This window comes from Zootoca vivipara, chromosome 2, assembly GCF_963506605.1.
Source record: "Zootoca vivipara chromosome 2, rZooViv1.1, whole genome shotgun sequence".
Taxonomy (NCBI): domain Eukaryota; kingdom Metazoa; phylum Chordata; class Lepidosauria; order Squamata; family Lacertidae; genus Zootoca; species Zootoca vivipara.
This window is the reverse complement of record NC_083277.1, coordinates 12,446,678-12,468,727: the sequence shown is the minus strand read 5'-3', so window position 1 is coordinate 12,468,727 and position 22,050 is coordinate 12,446,678. Positions and strand designations below refer to the sequence as shown.

At 44.8% G+C, this 22,050-nt stretch overlaps 1 protein-coding gene across 3 annotated transcripts in view; it reads right to left on the bottom strand.

The window, feature by feature from the left end:
* Positions 1 to 7,694: 7,694 nt before the first annotated feature.
* PPT2 (palmitoyl-protein thioesterase 2) overlaps positions 7,695 to 22,050 on the bottom strand; it is a 48,299-nt gene continuing 33,943 nt past the window's right edge. For all 3 annotated transcript variants that reach the window (XM_035107124.2, XM_035107126.2, XM_035107125.2), the window contains exons 6-9: positions 20,079 to 20,162; positions 16,893 to 16,977; positions 14,206 to 14,260; positions 7,695 to 13,368 (exon numbers count right to left, since the gene is read on the bottom strand). In XM_035107124.2, the coding sequence (XP_034963015.1) occupies positions 13,225 to 13,368; positions 14,206 to 14,260; positions 16,893 to 16,977; positions 20,079 to 20,162 (368 nt within the window). In that variant the 3' untranslated portion in view covers positions 7,695 to 13,224. The remainder of the gene's footprint in view (positions 13,369 to 14,205; positions 14,261 to 16,892; positions 16,978 to 20,078; positions 20,163 to 22,050) is intronic.

Here is a 22,050-nt window from a genome sequence, read left to right as displayed (position 1 = left end):
CCCTTGCCTCTTTTGCAGGGGGGTAAACCAACCTCAGGACCCGAGGCACTTGGTAGTAATTGAGAGTCCAAGCGGGACCCCCAGGACGAAGCAACGTTTAAAGGGACAAGGCTGTTTTTTTTTCAGGAACCAGTTGGAAGCTGGAGACAACGGGATTCGACTGAAAGGATCGGTCGTGAGTATTAAAAGGGGACACCTTGGGTGAGCTAAGAACCACAGCAACTAAAAATCTATTTCTCCACTTGGACTATCCTTTTCTACTCTCCTCTTTGGACCTTAGTTGCAGCAAGGCTGCCAGGCACAGTTACAAGGTAGAACTGAGGTCCAGGGCAACAGTCTTTACGTTAAACGCAGAGCTCAGAAAGACTGTCCCAGCTCCCTTCTGCCAAACTGAGCAGAAGTCTGAGCAAACTGTCGCTTTTCTACCAATCTGGGAATCTGGCTATCCCAGCTCTGTTTCCTATTCCTCTGCTCTTAATCTTCGGGTGAAGACGCCCCCCTGCCATGGCGACCTTTGTTAGGTATGACCCATGACCAGAGATTGCAAGTGCGCCCGTTCCTTTCCTACTACTCTGTATCTCTGTATTCCTCAGTTCCGACCTGACATTGCGTAGGCAAGCGTTCAGTAGGATATGAGTCTAGTGTGTAAGAGGCAGGGAAGTTGCTGTGGAACCCTCAGGCAATTGATGACCAGTGGGAGGGTTCCAATAGGGTTTTAGCTGCACCAGGCCGCCTAGTAGTTAGTGCACGCGAACGGCAGGCAGGAACACCACTAGGACGTGGGGGTGAGTCATAGACTCGGGAAGTTAAGAGTGTCCAGGAACAGGGTCGGGGACCCGAACTGCAGTATAAAAAGGCTTAAGTAAAATGGGTGCAACCCACTCTAAGGAATTCCTTTCCCAGACTCCCAACCGAGGCAAAGCACAACTGAGGCTTGGCTCCGGTAAGGACTTTGAGGATGAAAGTCCACTCCAATTCGTTCTCTTAAATTGGCACGAAATCCCCGGGGCGGACAAGCTTGAAGGGAACCAATTGCAAAAACTTTGTAAGAAAAAAACACTGGGTCCGCTTTACTATGGACCACCCAGATGAGGGGAAATGGCTACCAGGAGGTTCCTTTAACATACAGTGAATCTCCGCTTTAAAATTAACCCTGGTGAACTCTGAATGAGAAAAGTTTTGTGAGGAATCCTACAAAGTATGTTATGGTATAAAATTATATATGTTTGCATGTTACATGTTGTCTGTGTTGTCTGTGAAGTGTATGTGCGTCTGATCCTTGTGTCTGCTATAGTTCATTGTTCCCCTTAAAGTAAATGAGAGATATAATCCAGGTTTAGGAAATTAGGGGTTTGTGTAAAATTTGGCCATGACACCCACAGACTGCCTTTTTTAAAGCATGCATAGTTTAAAATAATATAATAATAAGGCAAGCTTGCTTAAATAATCTTATGTAAGGGCTTGATCAACCCAAAAACAATGGCAAATATTTAAAAGAGTGGAGGTAGTGTGTAAAGGTTTGTTTTAAAGAGGCTGTAGAAGGCCATTTTTTCCTCTCCAAAAGTAAAAAGAGGGGGCAGGATGAAGGAAAATAAGAGTAGTAAGTTTGAAAATGCTTGCTCAATGCTTTGAAAATATTTTGAAACTTGAAAATGTTCACTTCATGAGGTGTGCAAATGTTTGTTATTGAGAGAGGCTCTAAAAGGGAGTCTTCCTCCAAGTGACTAGAGGAATATTGACTAAAGGAAAATTGAACAGCTATTCCTATAAAGGTGAATTGTTTGTCAAAAGTAGAGCTTCCTTAGCCAGGAATTGTCTATCTGAGTCTAGTTTTAACTTCAATTGTGTTGGGCTCCTGATATCACCTCTTAAGGAAAAAAACTCATCTGCTAAAGGGTTCTATATAAAGTTGGTATTTTCATTCAAATCTTGTGAATCCTGTATCTTAGAGGGTTAGACTAAATGACCTCAGGGTCCCTTCTAACCCCCATTTTAGAGCTATGTGAAAGGCAATGTGTCTGATGTGGTGATGGGTTGAAATTCAGCCCAGCTCTGCCCGAAGCATTACCCTATGTTAATATAACCCTCCCTTTTCTAATGTAGCAATGATTGAGTGTTTTGCCAATTCTTTTCTTCCACAGCAAAAAAAAAAAAAAAAAAAAGTGAGGAGTGAGGAGATACAAACAGTAATTTCATTTCTCTTTGGCGCTTCTCTTTAGCTTATAAATAATCTGCTTCCATTTATTATATCAGTTTTTCCATTATGTCTATGAAATTATTCTAACAATAACCAGGTAAAAATTGTTGTGTGAGTGGTAATCTAAATTTTATTTTGTTTTATTTTTGTATCTTTTTTTTTTTGGTATTTCTACTTTTTCTTTCTGTACATACAAATGTAGCATCTAAGTCATTCTTTCCTGTAAATAATAATAATAATAATCCCTTTCAAACAAGATACATGAACCTCAAAGAGAATTCAGAACCACATAAGGAAAATGTTAATAACTTATCGATTGTGTCCTAATTAACAAAATTTTTGTCCTTTGTTTCCTCCACAGCCAAACTAGGTGAAGTAAATTAAACTGACTGAGTAGACAATAACAGCAGTAATTAAATAACTATGATCTTATATTATTTGCAGCTCCCCAAGAAGAAATTTCTAGAATATTCTCCCCTTTCTTGACTATTTATCACTATTATTTTTTAACTAATTATATCTTCAGGCCCCAACCCCCTGCAGGCCTATTTTCAAAAGGATGTTTTACAGGAAACCAAATTGACATTTTATCTCTTTGATCACAACCTAAGAAGGAGGACCTAGAAAGCTATAACGTTTCAGCAAGGTTTAGAAGTGCTGTTATAGAAGTACTGTTAACTTCCTCCCAGTGACTCGAAGGCAGACAAGAAAACCCCCTTGTTGGAGATACATGCAAAAGCAGCAAGAATTATCTCAAGTTCACCTGATTGCCTCAAGATATACAAATGGCGTATAATTAATAATTTGAAGGTTTTGTGCATTATGTGTTATATAGGAATACTGAAATGTGTCAAATGACTTTGGGACAAAGGGGGAAAGTGAATTGCAAGGACATTCTCTCTCCTTGACCTCAAGACTCTGTGCCCTAGGATTTAAAAGCAGCCGGAATTGTCTCAAGATCATGATGGCCTCAAGACATACAACTGATATATAATTATTAGGTCTTATGTTGCGTGATATTCGACAGAAACATTGAACTATGTCTGACAGTATGTTATTTCCACAAGGAGGGGGAGGTGAACCAATTTTGTGTTTAATTGTTGGGTTTTTTTTTAAAAAAAAAAATGTATAGTGTCCCAATGTTTTTTTTTTTGTATTATTGCCATGCATTGTATGCCTTTTAAAGGATCAGGATATTGCATAGTTCAGTATTTAGATTAGATCAACTTATGACCACATTTTCTTGTCCCACCTGGCACTCTGCAGTGTGCCAACCTTCTCTACACATTTTTTAAATTTGTTTTTACTCATTTTACCAAGAATAAGCTCCAAGATCCATGAAACACCAGATAAATGAAGGTATTTATGTCTTGATTTAACAGGAATGATCCCTTTTAGAGTTAAATTTGACTAATTTGGACATGTTTTATGGGGCTGTATAAATTTTAATTTGGCTTCAGTTCTAATTGGGCAAGTGTATCCAAGGTGCAAGTAGCTTTCTTCCTTTAAGAGCAACTGGGCAACTCCCTACAGTGCAAGGCCAGAGCCTATAATAAAGGCCCATAGAAAGCCCAAGGCAAAGGCATCTCTCTCATGACATGTCCAAACCTGTGGCAGCTATGGTGAGTGCCAGGCGACATGGTCAATATGAAAGCCCTAAGGGGATTCACCAGGGATTGTTGCTGTTGTGCCACGTTGGAGGTGTGCAACCAGAGGAGAGCTAGCTTTTGACACCTGAGAACACACAAAAGGGTAAACAAGCAAACTGCACTTTCCAGTCAATATTGGTGGACCATCCTGTTAAGTGTAATACATAGACCATTTTTGAGAAATGCTTCTCCCAAAGTACTAAAACAACACATCTGGTTATTCTTTTGTGGGGCAACAATTTTTAAGAAAAATTATAGCCCCAAATGGGGAATTGTTATAAGAATTTTGAGGTCATATCTATATATATATAATAATTGTTCATAAAACATGTACATGAATGTACAGGCACATGTCTGAAGCAGCACAGGAAGACAGGCCTTTCTGACACCATTTTGACTCTCTCTCTGACCAGGTGTTCCTCTGCAAGGAAGAAGTGGGGTGGGGGGAACCTTCTCATTGTCTCAGGAATTAAAGTGATAATCCCTGGCATCCTGATACCTGACTGCCAGACAAAAGGGTGTGATTAACTTGGCTGGGAAACAGGGAAATGTAAATATCTCTCAATTTTGTTGATTAGGTTTTGGGGGGCAGGGGGCAGGGTCCAGACTGCTCAGATTACTGCCACCAGACCTCCCCTTTCATGATGTACCTATGATGAATCTAGGGAGGGGGGTCTTGGGCTACACCCCTTCTGTGACATATGGATGATGCTTCTGGGGGGTGGGCTGAAACCAATTTCAAATTTCTTTTTAAGGGCAAGACATCTTTGTTTGGGGTTCCTTCCTTGTTCTCCTGTGTGAGAGGAAGGACCCTGTTGCAACAGTTAAAATAAAAGTGCCTTGCTTCGTACGTCCTGGTTTGGTCTCTGTTATTTGGTGGGCAGGAGACGCTTAAATTCGTCTGCTTGCCTGGATCCTTGAGCTCTCCCTGGGTCAAGATCCATTTCTCTGGGTTCATAGGAACCAGCTTAAATTTTACAACACTCTCCACGGAGCGGGGAAAGTGTGCTGCTTGAGACGCACGCTCCGCATTTCCATACCCGGTCGCTAGGGGGCGGCGGTGCCGCGACGCCGTTTGGTATCCTCCCAGAGGACTAGTGACTTAACCTGGCGGCAGGATCGGCCAGCAGGGCGTGGGGCCAGGACTTTGTGCCACGTCGCACCCTTCACTCGTGTTGACATTAGCTCCAGCCACGTAAGCCGTCGGTGCTGAATTCTCTCACGCCCAAACCTCCCCTGCGAAAGCGCCATTCATTCGTAAAGCAAAGGGAGCCGGGCGGCAGCGCGCAATAAATGTTGGAAGAGATGTCCAGTTTCCCTCTTGGCCTCCAGAGAACTCGGGAGTCCTGGATTCCACCCCACCCCCCACCGTCACTTCCCTCATGCCTATTTAGAGATCAGTGTAAATTCTATTCATGCTGGACTTTCCTGCTTTTTTACGCATGGGTTGCTACTATGGAATGTGACAAGCAAAAAATGGCCACTGGCTTTTAAAACTAATCCACTCCCGCAGGGCAGGGAGCTAGGACGCCTGGGTTCTCTGGGACAGGAGGGACTGGGGAAAGTTAGTCACGGGTTAGCTCAAACTCATTGTTCAGGTGAAGCGGGAGGGCGGAACCATCTCGGAAAGCCTCGTTTAATTACAGTACTTTCCTTTTCATTGTAGTTATAAAAGTACAGAATGATGATTCATCAATAAAGTACAGTATCTGTGATAGCATTTTGCTTTCCTCCCCAGTTAAAAAATACATCCATGCACTGGAGCCGGTGGCTTGGGAACTGCCTTCCTGCTCTCAATTTAAATTCTTTTTTTTCATCAATTAATGCAGCAGCACTGTAGCTGGGTGAATTGTATAAGAGGCAGCATGATGGAGTGGTTAGAGCAGGTGCGGGTACCCCAATCGGTGCTCTGGATGTTGCTGAACTACAACTCCCATCATCCCTAGCTATTGGGTTAGGCTTGCTGGGGCTGATGGGAATTGTAGTCCCCTCCCCTGGGCTATGGTCAGGGAGACCCAGGTTCAAATCTCCACTCAGCCATGAAGCTCACTGGCCCAGCTTTTTGCCAACCTGCTGTTCTCTGGATGCTTAGGACTACAACTCCCATCGGCTGTATTGGGAGTTGCTGTCCAGAATAGCTGGAGGGCACCAGGTTGAGGAAAGCAGGGGAAACCACACTCCCAGCCTAAGCTAAGGGTTGCTTTTAACCACTCGACTTCTTTTCCTTTTGGGATTTTAGGAGAGGTGGGAATCCAGAATGAAGTTTAAAATGTGGAACAGACGTGAATACAGGTACAAACTGACATCTTCTTTCTGACTAAATGCAATAACCTGGACATTGTACCTAAGGGTCTTAGAATTAAGAACCCTCTTCAATCACAGGTACAGACGTGAATACAGTTGGTGATCCTAGACCACCATCTAGTGGCCCCGGGCAGTTACTGACACCCACCAGCCTGGATAGCTCAGTTAGAGCAGGGGACAGTAAACTTTTTCAGCAGGGGGCTGGACCACTGTCCCTCAGACCTTTTGGGGGGCCGGACTAGATTTTTTTGGGGGAAATGAACAAACTCCTATGCCCCACAAATAACCCAGAGATGCATTTTAAATAAAAGGACACATTCTACTCATGTAAAAACACGCTGATTCCCAGACTGTCCACGGGCTGGATTTAGAAGGGGATTGGGTTGGATCTGGCCCCCAGGCCTTAGTTTGCCTACCCATGGCTTAGAGCAGGCACCCCCAAACTTCGGCCCTCCAGATGTTTTGGACTACAATTCCCATCATCCCTGACCACTGGTCCTGTTAGCTAGGGATCATGGGAGTTGTAGGCCAAAACATCTGGAGGGCCGCAGTTTGGGGATGCCTGGCTTAGAGCGTGGTGCTGATCATGTCAAGGTTGTAAATTCAATCCCTGTACGGGGCAGCTGAATATTCCAGGTGATTCTCTCTTCCAACTCTATGATTCTGTGCGCTGTCTACTCCCAATTCCTTTAAAGCACAGGTATTGATCGGGAAGCAGAGCTAGGCCCAAACACCCTTCTGCCTGGGGAGGCGGGTGGAGATGGTATAAAAGCCCTCCCCCCCACCCCATTCCATGTGCAGGCAGTGGAGGGGGGGAGGGACACTTTGAGTGCTGGTGGACTCCGTCCCATCAGCCCCAGCCGGAAGGGTCAAGAACCAGGGATGATGGGAATCGTAGTTCAGCAACATCTGCTGCACAAAATCCGCAGATGCAGGTGATGGCACACGGTGCCCCAGGGCAGCAGACAACTTGGACTCCTCTAAGAGAGTAGGAAGCATTTGGAGAGCAACAGGTTGGCAACAGCTGCTCCGCCTATAGTGAAGGATGATGGGAGTTGTAGTCTGCGTCCGCTGGAGGGCCACAGGTGGGCCATAGCTTAAGCCAGGCATCCCCAAACTGCGGCCCTCCAGATGTTTTGGCCTACAACTCCCATGATCCCTAGCTAACAGGACCAGTGGTTGGGGAAGGTGGGAATTGTAGTCTAAAACATCTGGAGGGCCGAAGTTTGGGGGTGCCTGGCTTAAGCCCAAGCAGCTTGCATGGCTTTGCACGAACATTCAATTCCCAGCATTTCCAGGGAGGGCTTGGGAAGGGGGGCTTCTTTCTGAACCCCTGGAGAGCTGCGGAAACACTAATCTAGATGCAGCGATCCAACTTGGTAAAAAGACAGCTGCTTCTGTTCCCACCCCCACCCCCTTTTCAAGCAACTCCTCAGAAGACTCCTCAAGCGACACACAGAAACATACATTTTCTTCTTGGGAACAAATTGCTTTTATTTATATAAATACAGAGAGACTTTAGATGCCAGCGAAGGCAACCGGCCCCCTTTGGCCACATAAGAAGGCCCATTGACAAAACTGTGCCTGACCCTAAGGCAGAGGAAGAATTTCTCACAGGGTTGGGTTTTTTTTGGAGGAGACAAACTCTGCCCGCTCCCCCAATCAGATAAGACATGCTTAGAACTTACCGGCAATAAATAAGGTTCTTTTAAACCATAAATATGTAAACAGTCCTAGCGGGCAGTAAGGGAACTCCAGGCCGAGGAATTTACACTCATAAAAGTTCAATGGAACATGTAAAAAGGTAAAGGCAGGACATAAAAAAACAGAGGGCAGTTGTGCGATAAGGCCCATAGCACAGCTAAAATGAGGGTTGGGCATGCCAACCAATTGAATAGCAGCTCTCACTTTGAACTGCTTTTTCATTCTTCAGAAATGCTACGTGAATGAATGTTCACAGATTTTTTGGGTTCCTTTATCGCCTAATGTTTTCTTTCTGCAGAGAGTAGTTGATGAAAAAACGATTTCTTACATCCCTGTCACACTGTACACCTAAAGAACTTTTTTTTAAAATCACCTTTAACCGTCATGGCTCCCCCCCCCAAAGAATCCTGGGAACTACAGTTTACCCCTCACAGAGCTACAGTTCCCAGCACCCTTGACAAACTACAGTCCCCGGAATTCTTTGGGAAAGCGTAAAGTTGTTAAAATGGTGAGAGATGTATGTTGTGACCTTGGTGACAGGATGGGAAACCAGCAAGTCGCTTCCCACATGCGAGTTTCCAGTTCAAACCTGCAACAGTTGTATCCCCCACACCTCCTGAGTCTGGCCCTGCAGGGGAAAGACAATGTCTCAACTACCGGTAAATGTAGCAAAGTGTACTTAGGGAGCAACCCCACCGCTCTAAAAAAGGAAATAAAAGTTGCCTTTTGTCTTCACTCTAAAATGTACGTAAGTTTGCAGACACAAGCTACAATGGACCTAAACAGAAGAGGGTGGGTGGGAACGTCACATAAAGTAGCGTGAGAAATGCAGATTATATTAAATCTTTCCAGGGATGCAAATAAGATTTAGAAAGAAAGAAAGAAAGAAACCACATGGGCTGTAATAGTTCCTCTAAGTCTCATAGATCATGTGCCATTCACAAATATGTGCTTTTAGAACATGGGAAAATGAGAAACACTAGCTTTACATTGCAGGGAAAACTCACTTTTGTATCATTTTCATGCACTCTTCTCACTTGCAATGCCAGGATCCCCTGTTCTGCATTAACACATAGCAAATGGTCTCCTCTGCCCATCCTCTCAAGGAACTTAAGGGGAGGAATTCAATGTCCCGAGACAAAACAGATGCCAGCTCAATGTTGCACTAAGTTCGATCTGTCACAGCAAGCATTTTGGCCAGATGGAGCAATCGCTGCTTCTCCTCCCCTTGTGTGCTGTTTTATCGACATCTCTCCGCCACATGGGTGCCAAGTTCCGGATTGAAAAATCCAGGATCAGCAGCGTCACGACACCAGAAGTTGCTTCTACACACTTCCGGACATGCGTAGAAGTGACTTCTGGCACTGCGGACATTTTGGAAATGGGCACAGCGGCATTGGAAGTCACTTCTACGCATGTTCGGAAGTGTGTAGAAGCGACTTCCGGTGCCGGCGCGGCACCAGAAGAACATGGCCGCTGGCAGGAGCGCCGTAATCTGGGGGAATACGGGGTATTTTGCCATTCGGGACACCTGCGGGAAACGGTAAGAAAATACGGGGGTTTCCCGGGGGAAACGGGGTACTTGGCAGCTATGCTCCGCCGCCACCCCAAGCCAATTTTGAGGGTGAATAGAGGGGGAGCCCTATCACAAAAGCTGAAGCCCATGCACAAGGCTTTTGCTGATGGCGCTTATTTGTTGAGTCATGCCCACCATGTTATTAGGCTGAGATAGCTCATTCGGTAGAGCACGAGACTCTTAATCTCAGGGTCGTGGGTTCGCGTCCCACATTGGACTAAAGAATCCTGCATCGCAGGGGGTTGGACTAGATGGCCCTCGTGGCCCCTTCCAACTCTATGATTCTAATGCAGAAAAGATTGAGAAAAATAGGACTGTAGTGTCTGGATTGGGGTTAGAAAAGTACATACCCTCTGGTGTGTGTATTCAAAGCAGCCCCCAAATTGCAGCAACCCCAATTTGAAAAGGGTTTCGGCAGCTGCTCAGATGTAACTCATGCCATGCTGAGGACACAAGCAAGTACCAGATTCATGCTGAAGCAGCCGCCAGATCCCCTCGCCACGCAATCAGATCACCCCACCCTCACAATCCTTCTGGAAGTGGGATGGGTAGTTGTGTAGGGAACTCATTGCCACAGACAACTCAGGGTAGTCCACAACTTGCCACCCTAAGAGCAAGCCTGTGTGAACCCCCGCCAAATTCCTTGAATGATCCACTGGTCTAGCACCCCTTTCCTCCAGATCCAGATCTGAGAGGCAAGCAGATACGATAAATAATTCCGCCCTGTCTCTGCATTGGGCATGATTGGACAATCATTGAACAAAGCAACCCTTCTAAAAGGACACGAGGCAGGAGCACCACATCCTAAATTTGAAAAAACGTTACTTCCCTGCAAAGAATATTGGGAACCGTAGTTTACACCCACCAAGCTACATTTCCCAGCACCCTTAACAAACCACAGTTCCCAGAATTCTTTGCGGGAAGCTGTGTGCTTTAAATGTAGGTTGCAGCAATGGCCGCTGTTCTAGAAGTCTTACTTTTATATCAGGAGGTAAGGCAAGATGACGACAGCTCATGCAGAAATTCAAGGGGCGAGATTCTCTGTTCTGACTCATATACATTCCAAAGGAAAGGTTTTCAGGTGTAACAACATCACCTGCACTTTCAATTTTAACAACAACAACTAAAAGCATGCCTTGGCCACCAGAAATTTGGGGGACACTTACCTCCACTAATTCAAGCCAGATCCAAAATGTGTACTGCTTCAACTTTCCATATGATAAAAATAAATATTCATGCTAAAAACATTCCCTTATCCCTTATCCTATATTATCTACATGGCAAAAAAAAACACCCCAAAAAACTTCAAGACATTGCGTGTGAGAATGCAAAAAATATAAATAAAATCTTAAGCTTCTGCGGAACTATAAAGTATTGTAACAATCCTGGCTAAAATCCACACTGGTGGCTAGTAAATTATGAACTTCTCAAAACAGCCCCCACTCCCAAATTCTGTTAATTTCACACACAAATGTCTATCCATGTTTCTAACTATTTGAGCCTCAAAATAATAATAATTATTATTATGAACATTCCTCAAGGTGGAGTCCTAAAACAAAGTACAATCTGAAACAAACCCAAATGACTTGCTTCCCATGGAGACAATGTGGAAAAGTACAAAACATGCTTTGCAAAAAAAAAAAAACACATTTTTTTTAAAAGGTCCTTATTCTATTATTAGAACCTCCAGTCCTTGGCACTTCCCACTAGAAGGATCTTCAGACCTTTGCTAAAACTGGGCAGCTGCGTGGGAAGGCAGTGCCAAATGTTTGCAACCTAGTGCCAAGGCTTTACCTCAGCAATCGTGCCCCAAAATGCAATCATGTCCCAAAATGCAATGCTTTACTCTCTGCCCCCTGGGTGAAGGAAATCCATCCATTCACTTATATTCAAAGAAGGAGACTCAACCACACTCCTTGGCAGCAAATTCCACTGCCGAACAGCTCTTACTGTTAGGAAGTTCTTCCTAATGTTTAGGTGGAATCTTCTTTCTACTACATAAAGGATTTGTGTGTTTCTTTTATGTGGAGCAACATCCAAAAACACAACTTCTCTCCACGCTACTAGAAGTGGAGCAGTCCAGCGTTCCAGTCTCTCATTCCGCATAGCATGTAAAACATTTCCCAGAGTAATTCTCCCCCTCAAGCCTCACCAAGCGCAGCTGAAAGTGAACCCTGTCTTGTCTTCATTTCCTTTTTCATTTCCTTTTTTTCAAACTCCAGCTGTGTATACACTTTCAGGCACATTCTTTTCTGCAGTTTGTTAAGGGCTGCTGGGAATCGTAACTCTGTGAGGGGTAAACGACAGCGCCTGTAATTATTTGAGGAAATGAATGTGATTCACATAAACACAGCCTGGATCCACAGTTAGCATTAAACCTGAGTCCTATTGCCTATGTCCTATTGTACCTTGGTGATAGTAAGAGTTAATACTGTAGCAGACGGGTGGGGAATCTGTGTCCCTTCACATCTTGTGGGACTCCAACTCCCATCAGCCCAAGCAGCATGGCTGGCAGTCAGGGATGATGGAAGTTGTAGTCCCGAAACATCGGAAAGGGCCCCAGGTCCCTTTCTCTTTCTGTAAGTGGTGAAGTTCTGAAGTTTCCCCTCCAAGAGATCAGGGTACCTTAGCAGATGCTCCCCCCAAATCACCTGCCTCTTAACAGCTGTCACTGGGTGGTTTTTTAAGCACATATCATTTTTTTAAAAAAATATAGACAACAGAGCAAACGACGAAGTTTCTGTCTACATTGATTTTTGTTGCTAACCTGAGTTTCTGAGAATGTGCTTCTAAAGGAGGAGGGGGAATATACACATTTATAATAAATACATATTGCCTTTCCATTTAGTCAATGATTTAAAATATTTGTTTTGATCTATGATTGGAGGACTAAGCTCCGAAGCTCCTTCCAATATTGTGGTGCAAACAAAGAGACTGAAGCAAATTACTGGAAAAAAAATGCAACCCTGAACACCTACATGGTTAAAATTTGAAAATGCCAGGGAACTGGAGTTTTGGTAAAACACTACAAACTGACCCATCTTCTCTGTGGAAATCTCAAAGCTGAAATTTGAGCAGAAATCACAACTTATCTCTGCAAAATGATGTTAGCGTATCAAAACTTTCTCACAATTAGTTTCTGTCACCTTTCTGGAAGTTTAGTCTCCATTAGAAACAGTATTAAGATTTTTGCCAGAAAGAATGTGATGTATTTTTTAAAAAGTCCAACTCAAAAGGCATTTTCTAAATTCAACCTTTTCAGTGTTAGAATTTCAAAGAGAAATATGGCCAGCATTCACAAGGCATAGATTTCTGCAAGAGGTTTGGAACCGGGAAATACGAAATAGGAACACTATTTATGAAATGTAAATGCAGTTTCTGTTTTCAGTCTCTTTGCTACATTCGGCACCTAAATCCCACCCCCCACCCCCAATTCTTCTCAAGTATTTGATTCTGTTGAATTGTCCTTTTGTGGTTTTTCCTGCAGCTTTCATAGCTCAGAGCTGCCAAAAATAAAAAAATGGCACGGTGATTTCCTGCCTCCTCCCTTGCAGCCCCCTGGAATACCCCCAAACTGCTGCTAGCCTTCACCAAAAGGTCCTGCAGGACAAAAGTTTCTTCCACTCTGAAAGAAAATATCAACCATCCTAAAAATAAAAACAAAACAAAAAGCTATTGGTAACAAAAGCGGGGTTTCTTCTTGGTGGGAAGAAATGCCAAGGTGAGGTACCACAGCGCATCTCGGTTTAGGACACTCTCCTCCTCTGCCAGCTTCTTCTTCAAGTCCCTGCCAGCTACGTCAACCATTTGGCAATGCAAGTGTCATAAACTGTGAGGTTGGAATGCCAGTTTGTGTGGGTGACGCCTGGCATTTTATAAAAAACAATGTCGCCTCGAGCGTCTAGAGTCTTCAAGCCAAAGGTATCCAGTAGGTAGACCTGAGAGAAAGGAGAAACGAGATTATTATTATTTTTATTTTTAAATGCCCTACCATGAGGTAGAAGCTGAAGACAAAACTAGTGGTGTGGGATTTTTTTAACCAGTTAATATGTCGCTAGGTTGTGTGCCCTTAGATTGCAACGTGCAAGAGACACGTACCTTTCCACAGGATTTTGAGGTCCTGGTTCTTACACACGTGTCCTAACTAGGCCAGGAATGCTTTCAGTTTCCTCTGATATTTCAAATCCAGAGGCACCCTGCCCTTAGAGAGAATTCAGGTGCCATTTTGAAGGTCTTAAGGAAGAAAACCAGCCTAGAAATATTTACAACATTCAGTATCTAGGCCTTTTGGTAGGTTGGTGAGGAGCGGACAGGAACATTCTAAGATATATACAGTGGTACCTTGGTTCTCAAACTTAATCCGTTCCAGGAGTCCGTTCGACTCCAGAAACGGTTCGGAAACCAAGGCGCGGCTTCTGATTGGCCGCAGGAGCTCCCTGCACTGAAGGAGAAGCCGCGGAAGCTGCGTCGGACGTTTGTCTTCCGATAAATGTTCGCAAACCAGAACACTTACTTCTGGGTTTGTGGCGTTTGGGAGCTGATTTTGTTTGGGAGCCAAGCTGTTCGAGTACCAAGGTACCTGTGTTTTGTGTGTGTGTGTGTGTGTGTTTAAAAATATAATGGAAATCCAAGCTAAAAACAAGTTCTGAAAAATTCAGAACATCCTCCTTTCCCAATACCACCTTCCTTTCCAAGTAAACCAAAATGTACATTTCTTTTGACACGCTGTTGCCCCTGGCTCTGTCCCCCCAATTAGGCAGTCTTTTTTCACTCACCGGCTGTGATGTCATATTTCTCACATTCTCGTTATCATCATAGAAGGCAAACAGACTGCAGGGAGAAGAGGGAAGAAATAGGTTTCATTACATTATGTTTCATTATGATTCCTCTCTCTCTCTCTCTCTCTCTCTCTCTCTCTCTCTCTCTCTCTCACACACACACACACACACACACACACGGATGAGATCCAACCCCTTGACCTGCTGAATTCTTAATTAAGTACCGCTGCCTGTGTTTGCTTTCTTCCTCCTCCCTCCCAATCCCTTTTCCTTTCGCGTCACATCTTTCAAATTGTGAAGGCTGAAAGCAGGGCTTCCGATCTCCGAAAGCCACACCGGGAGTCTTTCTTGGCTGAAGGCCGGAGCGAAAATGCTCCAAATAAACAAATTCTGTGATAAGACCCATGTGAAAAGTATGCACCCGCAATTTTATCCCGACTAATAAGTCCATGAAAGTTACCAGTTAGTCACCTACACGTGTTTAAGGTAATTTTTTGATGCCTAAAAACAAAGAATAAATTCATTTCCTATTGATTTTTTTTTGGAGGGGTGTGTGCACTGAATGTTTCCCTCCCTATTTGTCAGGAGGCAAGTCCTATCTGCCATGGATGAGAAACAGTTTTGCTTACATGCCTGTTGCAGTCCTGTTTTGTTTGCTGCATTCTACAGCGGTTTGAATACATTATCCCTACGTTGGAGCACCTACCACAACAATATTGCTGGACATTGACTATTGAAAGGCATCCTGCCTTCGTCCTGGTGTTCCCTGACAGCAATTTATTACAATTACTATTTCTTGTTTATGAACTTTTGCATAACTCTGCATATATTATATGTGGATGCTTACGATTTGTAAATTTGACCTAACTATTGATAATACATTATTAGCCACATGTTGCATTTGGATTTGAGCAGTACAGGATATAGCGTGCAGGTTGTAAAATTAACACCCTGCCATATTTCAAGCTTTTTGTTTCCCTTTTGCAAAATTCAGTATATTTCAGGGCAGCATCACCACAACCTTTTTTTTTAAAAAAAAATCCACATCTATTAAGGCAGGCATGTCCAACAGGTAGATCGTGATCTACTGGTAGATCACTGGATGTCTGTGGTAGATCACTGGCTCTCCCCAAAGAAGCTCAGCAACTTTGGCTCCTTCTACATCTTTGCCCTGAAGCCCCCAAAACAGGGCTTTCCTTCCTTTAAAAAAAGCTCAACTTTGACCCAAACCCCCCAAAACATGGATGGCTTTCCTTCCTAAAAAAAAGCTCAACAATCTCGACCTGAACCCCCCCCCCCAAAGGGGGTAGATCACTGCCAGTTTTTAACTCTGTGAGTACATCACAGTCTCTTAGAAGTTGGCCACCCCTGTATTAAGGGATTTCACCCTCTCTCTCTCTCACACACACACCCTCTCTCTCTCTCTCTCTCTCTCTCTCTCTCTCTCTCTCTCTCTCTCTCTCTCTCTCTCTCTCTCACACACACACACACACACACACACACACACACTTATACCTAACAAAGGAAGCTCCCTCACATACTGAATCAGACCACTGGCTCATTTAACTCAGTATTGTCGGCACTCGCTGGGACCTGAGACAGGAGTTTCTCTCAGCCCTACATGGAAATCCTGGGGATTGAACCTGGAACTGTTTTATTGCAAAGCACAAGCAAACCTGCTCTACCTACTCTCAAGGTAGCTTATCTGAAATGCAACAAAGCAAACAATGAAAGTTAGGAAACAATACTCTCGGGGGGGGGGGGGGCAGCAGCAAAGAAAGCGTACACAGTACCAATGGCCCTAGGAATACAACAAAGATTCTGCACGGCACCTAAAAAGCATTATGGCAGGCGCAGCCCTATCTCACTTCAGAACGGGGGCTTACCAAAGCTGGCCCTCCAACAAAGATCTCAACAGTGAGACAAGTTCGTAATCTGGGCTGTGTGCTCTGAGTCACAAGCCTTATGGCCTTATCGGCAAGTCCAAATGGCATCCCTGCATTGATAGTGTAGGGTGGGGTAGGGGGGAAGGTAGAAAGCTGTGCTTGGAGACAAAAGCCTTGTCCTCATTTATTATCAGTTTATTATCCTGCTCTGCTGTTGGGGCATAAGCAGGCGAATGAGTCAGCAGACAGGCTGGAGAGAAATCAAAATAGCAGAGGCACCAAGAGTTTTCACTCTTGCACATGCAGGAAGCTAGAGAGGATCCTTCAACACAGAAGTGAGAGAAGTGGCTCTGTCTGGTGCTAATGGATAAATTAATAAAACACCGTAAAAGCAATCCAGAGTCTTCATTTACTCATATTATTGGGGCTTTAAACTGTATTTAACGCACACACCCAGTGCATAAACATAGCTCAGGAACACTTGCCTCCACCCCTGCGGTATTTAAGCAGACTTTGGATGGCCATCCATCATGGATGCTTTGGTTGAGATTCCTGCATTGCAGGGGGTTGGACTAGATGACCCTCAGGGTCCCAACCCTACAATTCTATGGTTTTATGTTGTTGGGCTCCAACTCCCATCAGCCCCAGTCAGCATAGCCAATGGTGCAGGATGATGGGAGTTGTAGTCCCACAAGGGTGACAGATAGCCTGTCCCTGCTCTATCTACTTCCTCAAGATCTGAATCTCCCTCTCCCCAACGTAGGTGAGAGGGTCTTCTTGCGGCTTCCAAAAGCTCACCTAGACTGCCATGGCGTGATTACACCGTCATCCGGACCCCCAATCAGAACCATCTTTCGGATCCGCAGGAAGTTTCTCTTCCAGGCTGGAGAGAGAGAGAGGCAAAAGATTCAGAAATCTGGTCACAAAAGTCACTGTGGAGACTTTATAATAATAATATAATAATAATAATTTATTATTTATACCCCGCCCATCTGGCTGGGTTTCCCCAACCACTCTAGGCAGCTTCCAATAGAATATTAAAATACAATAATCTATTAAACATTAAAAGCTTCCCTAAACAGAGCTGCCTTCAGATGTCTCCTAAAAGTCTGGTAGTTGTTTATCTCCTTGACCTCCAATGGAAGGGCGTTCCACAGGGCGGGTGTCACGACCAAGAAGGCCCTTTGCCTGGTTCCCTGTAGCTTCACTTCTCACAGTGAGGGAACCACCAGAAGGCCCTCAGCGCTGGACCTCAGTTTCCGGGCAGAATGATGGGGGTGGAGACGCTCCTTCAGGTATACTGGACTGAGGCTGTTTAGGGCTTTAAAGATCAGCACCAACACTTTGAATTGTGCTCAGAAACATACTGGGAGCCAATGGAGGTCTTTCAAGACCGGTGTTATGTGGTCTCGGTGGCCGCTCCCAGTCACCAGTCTAGCTGCCACATTCTGGATTAGTTGTAGTTTCTGGGTCACCTTGAAAGGTAGCCCCACATAGATCGCATTGCAGTAATCCAAGCGAGAGATAACTAGAGCATGCACCACTCTGGCGAGACAGTCCGCGTTCTTCTCCTTCCTCTGCCCCTGACAGCCAACAACAGATCTCTCCTCACTCTGAATTCTCTGAGATGTGCAAGGAAGTTGGATCTGAGTTAATCTACATATAGAATCATAGAATCATAGAGTTGGAAGAGACCACAAGGGCCATCCTGTCCAACCCCCTGCCAAGCAGGAAACACCATCAAAGCATTCTTGACATATGCCTGTCAAGCCTCTGCTTAAAGACCTCCAAAGGAGGAGAATAATTTGCTCCTGCAAGAGTTAGTGACGGCCACCAACTTAAATTTTACTATGGCATCACAAATTGGTGTGGGAAGGTGGGGACAGAAAGAAATGAGAAACTGAAAGAAAGCAAAACTGATAGATGCGCCCATTTCCTACTGATCTCACAGCCCGTTGCTCTTTAGAAGTCTTAAGGCAAACTGCAGTGAAAAAAGAGGAATAAGCTGCGATGACTTGTTTCCTGACTCTGCTCCTGTACTTTTATTTTATTTAAATATTTGCCACCTGCCTTTCTTCCTATGAGGACCAGCAAGACAGCTTGAAGTCTAAAAACTAGATAGCAGGTGATGAAAATAAAGCAATAAAACACAACACAGTCAGCAAGCAGTCTGTGGCAGGAATCCAGGATCAGTTCCAAAAAAGGACTGGCAAAACAAAACACAGAAAGGTTTTTACAAGCCTTTCTAAAGCTGCCGCAGCTGAGCTGGCCTGGCAAACCTTTCTGGAGAATTCCAGCAGCCTGAAATATAAACATTTAGCAAGCAAGGATTTCCCCCCCCCCACACACTTTAACTCTCCATTTTGGGGAAAGTTTAACTTGAGGCAGCGGCATTTGCACAAATAAAAGGACACTCCATCTTCAAAACGTCGTGCTCGGTTACCAGATGTTGTGTCAGGATGCTGAAAATGTCTTTTTTATTATTATTTAAAAAAAACAGAGCTGCCCTATTCAACTTGAGACTTGGCCTGCCTGGTTCTAACAACTCAGAGGTAGTAAAAGACTATGAGGACCACAACAATTAAGGGCAGACAGGGGAGGCAGCCATGTTTATTCTTCATGAATCAACTGGAATGGGGGGGGGGTCGGTTGTTGTTGTTGTTGTTGTTGTTGTTGTTGTTGTTGTTATAGTACAACACTCTTGTGGGTGAAGGAGAGGAACCAGCCAATCTATCATGGCAAACACTTTTTTTCTCAACTCAGCACTGACATTAGAAGTGAGTCAGAATACGGAGAAAAATGCTTGACATAGGACAGGCACCTCCAAACTGCGGCCCTCCAGATGTTTTGGCCTACAACTCCCATGATCCCTAGCTAACAGGACCAGTGGTCGGGGAAGATGGGAATTATAGTCCAAAACATCTGGAGGGCCGAAGTTTGGGGATGCCTGACAAAGGAATTGGGGAGACACCCGAATGAACAAACATGACACCCACCGACATGACTAGTTTGGCCCTAAGAGGAGAATTTGTAAGCTAGGAAGCCCCCCTTTCAATTTTATCTTCAGTCATTGCTTCGCTGTGGGTGTATTTTTAGCAACGGAGTTCTCTTTCCACCTCAGGAAGGAAATTATGAGCAAGATTATAAACATTTAAACATACGTTTAAAGAAGATTGGAAAACGTTTATAGAATATAGGGAAGGAAATTGTGTTTATTTGAAAACACGGGCAGCATTAAGATAAACTCAACAGTGTACAGCGGAACTTCGGTTTATGAACACCTCGGTTTACGAATTTTTCGGTTTACGAATGCCGCGGACCCATCTGGAACGGATTAATTCACTTTCCATTACTTTCAATGGGAAAGTCCGCTTCAGTTTATGAACGCTTCAGTTTATGAACAGACTTCCGGAACCAATTACACTCATGCTTCGGGTTAAGTACGCTTTAGGTTGAGTACTCCGCGGACCCGTCTGGAATGGATTAATCCACTTTCCATTACTTTCAATGGAAAAGTTCGCTTCAGTTTATGAACAGACTTCCGGAACCAATTGTGTTCATAAACCGAGGTACCACTGTAAATAGGTTTTGATGGATGTAATAATTGAACACTGAATGGTTTAGTTTATATAAAATATGCAGGGATTTATGTTTTGGAAAATGAACCATGGAAAGAGAAGAAGGGAAGTCATTGATATTTTAAGGTTGTTTGAATGAATTTTCTAACATGTAAAACAGAAAATGTAATAAAAATTATGCAAGAAGAAAAGTAAATTACGAGCAAGACTGCCTGAGAGACCTAGCTGACCAAAGATTAGCAATGCAGACCTAAGTCGCCCAGGGCTGTGGGGATGCGTGGACAGGGTTGCCAGGATAAGACAAGCATCAGCTGCGAGTGGGGATGTGGGGTAGGCCTGCCAAGTGGGGCTAGCCTACCAATCCCCCTTTTACATTGGGAACTGAGGGGCAACGCCACTTTATTACCTGTTGCATTGGGATGGAGCCTCTCGTCATTCAACAGAGCCAGGAAGTTGCTGTTGTTGAGGTAAAGATCCCGATGGTGTGGATCTGAAAAAGGCAGAGAAATCTCGTTGGCTTTCTAAACTTGCCTTTCCCCACAGAACCCAGGAAATGGGCTCCAACTCCCCCCCCCAATTTTTAATATAAAAATATAAAATAAATAAATATTTTTTTAAAAACCCTCCTTTCTTAGGGGAGGGGGTATGATGACGGCCTTAGATTTGAACATAGCCCTGGAACTTATTCTTATTGGCAGGTTTTATCTCTGGAACAAGCGTAGCCGTGACTGACTCAGAGCATGCGCAGAGTGCATTTCCCTGCAACTGAATAATTTTTATTTATTCTGTCTATCTCCCACCTCCTTCTCCAAAGAGCCCAAGGTCCTTCCCCCTGCTCTTTTAATCCCCACAACAACCCCATGAGGCAGGTTAGGCTGAGAGGCAGTGAGTGGCTCAAGGCCACTCAGTGAGAGCTTCATGTCTGAGTGGAGATTTGAACTCTGCATAGCTGCCAAGTACCCCGTTTTCCCCAGGAAACCCCAGTTTTTACTTACCTTTTCCTGGTGGTCCCCCGTATCACTTCGTCTCCCGTTTTTCTCCGTTATTTTCTCCTGCCGGCGGCCATTTTTTTCTTTCTGATTTGCCCTTCTATGGGCACCAAAAATGGCCGCCGGCGGCTTCAAAAGTCGCATATACGCATGTCCGGGAAGTGCATAGACACGACTTCCGGTGTCGCCGGCGGCCATTTTTGGTGCCCATAGATGGGCAGAGCGACACCGGAAGTTGCGTCGACGCACTTCCTGACATGCGTAGATGCGACTTTCGAAGCAGGCGGCGGCCATTTTTGGTGCCCATAGAAGGGCAAAAAGACACCGGAAGTTACGTCGACGCAACTTCCGGTGTCACACGGCTGCCGGTCCCGGATTCTGCAGTCCGGGACTTGGAAGGTAAGGAACTCTGGTCCCTGTCTGACAAATCTAACCACTACAACCATGCAGACTGTTCCAAGAGACCAGGGATCCCAACATACAAAACCACTCTCCTCCTCCAACCCATCTACCCAAATTTCCTTTGTATTCATCATTCCTGGCAGATCAGTGGTGGGGACCCACTGGTTCACAGCCCCCACTACACCTGCTGGCCCTCCAAAACAGGCCGATTTTGGGGAGCGCAACCGGCTCACTGGGTGCCGAGCCAAGAGGATGCTACAACGACAATGATCGGCAGGAATGCGAGAGGTGGGAAGGGTGCCCAATTCAGGCATTGCACAGGGCACCACTGGAATTTTAAAGCTGTAAGTCTGCCACTGCCTCCACGCCACAGCCACCTGCCCCTACACCAGACCTGATGTCAGGTGTGGGGCAGGTAAAGATGCAGCTCAGCCAACCAGCTAATCGCTGGCACTGTCAAAGAGTTATGGAAATAGCTTGATTCCAAAATAAGAGGAGCATTGCTAGATCAGGCCAAGGGGCCGCCTACTCCAGAATCTCACAAGGGAGATTCTGCAAGACAGCAAGGGAGCAACAAAAGTAGAGGTGGAGGAGCAGGAGTTTGGATTTGATATCCCGCTTTATCACTACCCGAAGGAGTCTCAAAGCGGCTAACATTCTCCTTTCCCTTCCTCCCCCACAACAAACACTCTGTGAGGTGAGTGGGGCTGAGAGACTTCAGAGAAGTGTGACTAGCCCAAGGTCACCCAGCAGCTGCATGTGGAGGAGCGGAGATGCGAACCCGGTTCCCCAAATTACAAATCTACCGCTCTTAACCACTACACCACACTGACTCCCTTGAAAAGGGAAGGGGAAATAAGGGTGTGCCCCCTCCGATTATTTGAGGGAACAGATCATTTCTCTTCATTAACCTGTAGTTGAGTAGCAATACTCCCTTTCCCCACAATGCATTGTCAAGCTGAGCCTGCAGTCCATCTCAAAACAAAA